Consider the following 7,340-nt stretch of genomic DNA (forward strand, 5'->3'; position numbering starts at 1 on the left):
GAGTTCGTGGAATTTACTCTGCACTGCTTAATAATTGTACTTCTGGTCCTTAATTATTAATTTAATATTCATCTTAGTCCTACTGACATTTGCGTAAGCATCTGCAAAAACTTAAACATATATTTAATGTTTCAACTGTTTTCACAAATCACAAACAAACGCCACTTTAATTATCAATTAAGGAAACTAATGACGCAATGCTTTTAGTAAAAGAAACTTGTAACATTCAACCTATTTTTCTAATCATTTGACTCTAAAAATATAAAGTAAATTTATGTAGAATATTTTCTTTATAATTACTGATATTTAGAAAGGGACATAAAATAAACAATTTAATTAACTGAATGTAAAATACTCCATTTAATCAAATATCTTAGGGGCTAAAATCAAAATCGACTAAGAATTGAGGGACTAAAATGATAATTGTTACCAAAATAAAAGAAAAAGTGAGCTGATTGTCAGGTAGTAGCCAAAACAAACATTGCTTTCTCTTTCAAATCAAGCGTGACTTTCACTGGAATTTTCCAAGTCGACTCAGCACGGCTCTGATATTTTTGGTGTTTGTCTCACTCACTCAATCTAAATTTTTTTGTTTTTTTTGATGGCTCAATTGATGAAAACCGCCGAAACGCCGCCGGAGTTGCGGTGGCAGAGGGGAAAAATGTTGCCGGTAAAGAGGGAAGTGGAGCTTGAAAACTCTGCGGATGAAGAACTCTGTCCACTCAACAAGCGATCCAAACTCTCCTACTCTCTACAAGTCAGCTCTCTTCTCTTTCTCTCTTTCAGTTTGTTCTATTCCACGCGCATGAAGTTATAAACAATATAGGCTATTTTTCTTAACTATGAGCTAACTAATTTTTTCTGTTTTTCTTTCAAAGTGATTCTTTTTTTTTCCCCTGATCCGCCGAACTTTTGTGTCTTTCTGTTTCAATTCTCAACTGCACTTGTATTTGTGCGTTTTTTTTTCGTTCTGCATCTTGTTATCTACTAACATATACTCTGAGTTTGACTGCACACGGTGTTTATGATGTTAAATTTGACTTTATGATGTTGATTGGATTTTGTATTATGCTAGATCTTGTGTAGGAAAATGTCAAAATAATGGTTAAAACGTTATGCTATGTGTTTGACTATAGGTGGAGTTTATGATGTTAATTGGATTTGTTATTATATTAGTCTTGTGTAAAATAATTTCAGAGTAATGGTTAAAATGTTAGTTTATAGTGAAAGCATCTCATGGAAATTTAAACTTTGAGTTGTTAAATGTATTTGAATTCTTGAAGATTGGATATATAATACTATAATTGAATTGCATCAAACATTTGGTGGCTTTCCAAACTGGAAGTGCGTGGTATCAGTTGAAGCAAAGGAATATAAATAACCAATTTAGAAACGGTTGTAGGAGAATGATCATTTACCAAATCCGTAAATAGGAAGTTGACTTATTATTATTGATGCCTTGATACTTCTTAGAGAGATACCGGAGAAGTTATATCTATTTTTATCTTCTCTGAGGATTTAATCAAGGATATTTTGCAGCAGCAACTGGGTGTAGGAGCTGGTGGCTTTCTAGTTTCACCATTGCAAGATGGCCCTCTAGACGAGCCCAGTCCATTAGGCTTGCGGCTAAGAAAGAGCCCCTCACTGTTGGATTTGATCCAAATGAGGCTCTCTCAGTCGAGCACCGCCAAGGCGGGAAGTCATGGGAAGAAGGTGCAGAAAGGAAGCACCGGACTGACTGAAAAGCTCAAGGCCTCGAACTTTCCTGCTTCAGTTCTGAGAATTGGGAGCTGGGAGGTATACTTAGTTTCGCTTTTGATTTTTTTTTTAAATAAATAAATTAATGCTCAGTCTTAAGGTTCCAAATATGAATTGAATTTTGTTGTGTGTACAGTATAAGTCAAGATATGAAGGCGATTTGGTCGCAAAATGTTACTTTGCCAAGCATAAACTTGTTTGGGAAGTCCTTGATGGTGGTCTCAAGAATAAGATAGAGATCCAGTGGTCCGATATTATGGGTTTGAAAGCAAACTACCCAGATGATGCACCAGGAACCTTGGATGTAGTGGTAAGGGGTAATTATCATCTTATTTTGCTATTGTCTTTGTGGAGTTATTTCCTTCACTGCATTAGCAGAATAGGCTCCAATGTTGCTCTGCTTGTTACCTTAGTTGATGAGGTGTTATGGGACCTTGTATTGCAGCTGGCAAGACAACCTCTTTTCTTTAGGGAGACAAATCCGCAACCCAGAAAGCACACTCTTTGGCAAGCAACATCAGATTTTACCGAAGGACAGGCTAGCGTACACAGGTCTAATAACTATTATCCTGTAGTTCTTTTTTTCTTTCATAAGTCACTATTACGCCATTGTTAGTTGTTTGCCAATGTTATCTTGTTACCTTGACATCTCTGTGGACATCTGGTTGTCTGGTCAATTTGTGGGTATTGCATGGATTTTAGTTATTTATTCATACGATAAGTGGTGGTCTTATTAGGTTGGCAGAATAGCATAGTAGACATTTGTACTTGTTTCAGTTTGTCATCCCAAGTCCCTATACTCTAAGAAGTTTCATTTGGACACTTTTACTTGATCAAAACCTATGTTTTAAACCCTCGGACACTGCATATTCCTCACTCGCTCTGACATTCATTACACATAATATCCACGTCAGATAATTAATACCACGTCCGAAAAAAATAACCAAATATTAAAATTAAAGCTCATTTTCCATCCTCAAATATTCATCTATATCAGTTTGATGAAGGCATGAAGCACTGCAATCCAAGTAGGATCCGTCTTCCTACAATTTAATACTTTCCTTATCTCACCTACCCTAACACTAAATTCTCCTTTTTCACCTTATTCTGCTACTCCACAGTGGCCTTCGAAGTCACACTTCATTTATTCACACTCATGAAAGTTTTGGGGGATTGTTAAATGGTTAAGAAGAATAAAAATCTGAATTTGTGTCATCTTCCCCCTTTTTCAGCAACCAAAGTCCTAATACTTTTCCCATTTTCTGCAAAAAAATACAATCTTTATAGATAATTTTGAACATAAATTTTTAAAAAATTGAATTGAAGTGAAAATTTTGGAGAAGAAGAATTAAAATTTTGTGGCGATGGTTTTTGAGAGATGAAATATGAAGTGGAGGATTTCTTTCCACTATCCCGTTGATTTTTTTTTGGTGGATGATAAGAAGAAAAAGCTGAGGGACAAGTGGTGAAGGTTGCCGGTGGCAGTGGTGATTCCCAACAAGAAGAGTTGGAAGGAATGTGTTATCGGTGACCTTTTCCGATCTACTCTGGCGGTGTTGTAGTTTCCAATCCAAACAAATAATATTTTCGTAAAACATTCCTTCTGATCCACTCTGGCAGTGTTGTAGTTTTTGTCGAAAATACCCCGGGTAATGCAAGATCATTTCTGAGTCAATGGATGAAGAAGAGTAAGGAAAAGGTTACTGATGGTGCAAAGGCGGTGTTAGATTTGGCAAGGTGAAATTTTTCCGATGAAATTTTCGGTGCGGGCTTTTGGGTGAAAACATCAACGGGGGAAGAAGGGGAAACGAGTTCCAAATGTTTTTGTTTTTTTCTATTTCCTTTTCTTATTTTGGTTTGTCTTTTAATCTAAATCTATGAATACAAGCTCATTATACGCTCCTTTCTACGCGTGAATTACACACATTTGTCCAACTTAGCACTCAAATTGCCACGTATACTTTGTCAATGGTCATAGGGGTTTAAAAAATAGGTTTCGATCAAGTATAAGTTTCTAGGTGAAACTTTGTGAAATACAGGGACCGAGATGACAAACCGAAACAAGTACAAGAGTCTACTAGGCTATTCTGCCTATTAGGTTTGGAGATTCATCTAGCAAGTAGCAACTATTGATACGGAAAAGGCCATGCATTTTCCTTATTTGGACTAATGGTTTTGGATGGGGTTTTATAAAAGGATGGGAAGAGTACATTATTCACACAGAAACTCTTTTATCTTTTCCAGGAGTAGTTCATATTACGAGTTCATTTTTGGTTAGGAGAGGCCAGACAGAAACTTGCTATTCAGGCTTAGGTGTTTTTGTAGAGGCGAGAGAGGCAATAGTAGAAAGATTAGTTAGAGTGGGTTGCTTGTGGACTCAATTTAGATGAACAATGGTCAATGGTTCTCCTTGGTGTCTAAAAACTGAAAGTGCATTTCCGTATAGCAACCGAATGGAATGGCTCAGTAGATGCAGTTTCGAGTCTCAAAAACCCAACTAAGTTTCCCAATTTAAGTTGAATCTGTAGTAAAAAGTTAACACCAAAGCCAGCAATTATTATTAATGAAGGGTTTTGGTAACATGTTGCACCTGTAATAGCTTTTGTATTGTATCACAGTTATTGCAAGTATTATTATAATTACAAGTAATGCTGGTTGTATGCTGCTTTGGACTGTTCACAATTTCTAGCATTTCATTCGCTTTGTCTTAATGTGGTTTAGTTTTGATGTTAAAATGCTACAAATTTTCTTTGGTTGCAGGCGACATTACTTACAGTGTCCGCAGGGCTTGCTAGGAAAACATTTTGAAAAGCTTATGCAGTGTGATCCTCGTCTTAACTTCCTGAGTCAACAAGCAGAGATAAAATCAGATTCTCCTTATTTTGAATCCCGGTTGTCGGTATTTGAAGACCCACATGTAACTGACCGTGAATTTGATCTGAATGATGATGGAAGTCCCAATTTTCTCGACTTGCAAAGTACCACTTCACCTTCAGGAGCTCATTGTTCTAAATCCAAAAGTGAGCAAGATCCCGTTGGTAGACCTTTGGAATGTATTCACCAAGAAAAGCTATCCCCAAACTTAGGTAAATATGTCAATATATTTGAGAAGTGCATTAAATTAAGTTGAGTTCTCTGCTGAGAATGTCCTGTAAGACGTCACTGTAGTTGTTGTTCTTTCTTGGGCAGCTTGGTTGAAGATCACCATCCCTTACCTCCCACCTTTCCCAAAGAGTGGAAAATTGATATATCGTTTCCTTTTTAAGAGTGGAGAAGAAGTTTGCTACCCGTTTCTTTGCTTTTATTTTAGTTGTATCTTGCTCGTACAGTTGTGTGTTTCTTGAACTTATTCACGTTGAGGAGGTAGTCACTGTTCAAAAAGAGCAATATGAACATATTGCACAATTGGGTCTATGGGCATGCTTTCCTATGTTGAGGTTTATTATTCTCAACAACTCTATGGTCTATTCAAGTGGTCATGAATAGGTTCTTATTGCTATCTGAATGTATAATGTCATAGTTGGTGTGCCGTTTTAGTTGGATTTTGTTTGGTTTGCTGTAACTTTTACATTTAATATTCCGCTATTGATACAGGGGCAACTGAAGATATTAAGAGTAGGGAAGTGGAGCAACAGAAAGGGCTTAGTGACCTCAATCAACTCAGAGTGCCTGGAATGCATCCCTCCGTGTCAATGAGTGATTTAGTGAGCCATCTTGAGCAACGTGTTTCCGAGCAGAAAACATCTAAAGGTATCAACCTCGCCAGTGATGAACGGCAAAGCTTGGAGATCCTGGAAGAGATCTCTAAGTCCTTGCTTAGTGACACTCAAAATGTGCCAGCATCAGATGAGAAATCTCTTATGTCAAGGGTCAATTCTCTGTGCTGCCTCCTTCAAAAGGATCCTGCAACAGCTCAAAAGAGTGAGAACTGTGGTGATGTTGTGCCGGGTGGAAAAAGAGTTAATGAAATAAATTTCATTCCCACAGCACCGTTTGGAAGAGAAGTTGAAGATGATCCTTCTACGTCAGAGGATGAATCAAATGATTTCTCCAGTTGCAAACCGGCTCCAACAATGTCAAGAAAGGACTCGGTTGGGAATCTGTTGCTCAATCTTCCAAGGATAGCATCACTGCCCCAGTTTTTGTTCATCTGTGAAGACACTGGTAACCAAGCTAGATAGTTTTTGCTCAAGTCACAACAGATAATCGTAAAAGAAGGATGGCTGTAGTTCTGTTGTATATATCAAAATTAGGTTAACCAACAGCGTGTTCAGTTTAGGATTTGGATCTTGGATATACCATTTTAGTACTGCCTATGTATAGAATGTATTCGTGCCTTTGTATCGAAAGTTAGTGCTGTGCATGTTTTCCAATCTTCCTGTTCGACACAACTGCATTAGTTTGCTACAGAAAATGCAGTGAACATTATATTCAGGTCTTACCCAGAGGACACAGGATAAATCATGAGATAAAGACAGCACAGGACAAGATTTTAACAGAAAACCGAATACTGGTGAGGTTTAAGATTCCCTGTAATTTATTATCAAGAGATATAGATTAGTATCAATTCTTTGTTTTCCTCCAAATAAACATTCCACAACTAAAGTCTATTTGAATCATCATTCAGAGTTTCTGATTAACTGAACATGAAAGTGCCAATTATAGCTGTATAGGAGTTGGGTATAGAGTAGACGATAAACATAACCAAACAAAAAAAAAATAGAGAGAATTGCACCAATATATCAGTGCACACCCGCCCCTCATTCTACTAATTGATTCAGTTATCCATGATATTGAGATTAGAGATGGCAAAATGGCTACAAGAAAATAGTTATCCATCCATATTATCAATTAAAAAATAAGTTGGATAATGAACTTCTTAAGAATGGGTCGAATATGGATAAGAATTATATTATCAATTTAGAAAATAGGTAACCAAATGGATAACTAATGCCATAAATTGGTTATTCAAGAAGCCATGGATAATATGGATATCCATATTATCCGCTGGATAACCCGTTTTTTATCCGTCTCACATACGGCTTGGATAAATTATCCGTTTGTAATTATTCATTGTCGATCCACTCATATCCGACTTGACCCACCTCACCCGTTTGCCACCCCCTAATTGAGACTATAATCTAATTGAGTATTGACATTTGGCTTTTAAAAAAAGATGGATACGAGAAGTGATGGGACATGTTCTTTTCTAATAATACATCCAAATGTGAATGTGAACTATAATTGTGTGGAGAGGCAGAAATTCATACACTCTGTTAGAATGAGTGGTCAAGTTTTTAAAATCAGTTTCTTTTAAAAAAGTATTTTTGGTGAAAAATAGTTGGTATCTTGTTAGTTACTTTTGAAAAAAACTTTTAAACGATAATTGGTATTCGGTCAAGCTAGTGCTATCAAAATACGATTTTTAAAAAGCAATTTTTTTTTTGTTTCTCAAAAATTGTTTCTATTTCTACTCGCTCTATCTTTTTCTCTAAAAACTTAATCAAACATTTTTTAACTTTAAAAAAGAGCACTTTCAACCTAAAAGAAGTTTGACTAGACGAGTTATAAAGCAGAGTAAT

General features: G+C 36.4%; 1 protein-coding gene across 2 annotated transcripts; it reads left to right on the plus strand.

The window, feature by feature from the left end:
* Positions 1-477: 477 nt before the first annotated feature.
* On the plus strand, positions 478-6,131 carry LOC104210965 (uncharacterized). Of its 2 annotated transcripts, none has more exons than XM_009759945.2 (6): positions 478-757; positions 1,540-1,797; positions 1,895-2,068; positions 2,204-2,310; positions 4,519-4,844; positions 5,353-6,131. In XM_009759945.2, exons 1-6 carry the CDS (start codon positions 602-604, stop codon positions 5,937-5,939), a joined length of 1,608 nt encoding a protein of 535 aa, XP_009758247.1. In that variant the 5' UTR covers positions 478-601; the 3' UTR covers positions 5,940-6,131. The 2 variants fall into 2 exon arrangements, with proteins under 2 accessions (XP_009758247.1, XP_009758249.1); XM_009759947.2 differs by having other exon boundaries at positions 1,543-1,797.
* Positions 6,132-7,340: the final 1,209 nt, after the last annotated feature.

This window comes from Nicotiana sylvestris, chromosome 6, assembly GCF_000393655.2.
Source record: "Nicotiana sylvestris chromosome 6, ASM39365v2, whole genome shotgun sequence".
Classification (NCBI taxonomy): domain Eukaryota; kingdom Viridiplantae; phylum Streptophyta; class Magnoliopsida; order Solanales; family Solanaceae; genus Nicotiana; species Nicotiana sylvestris.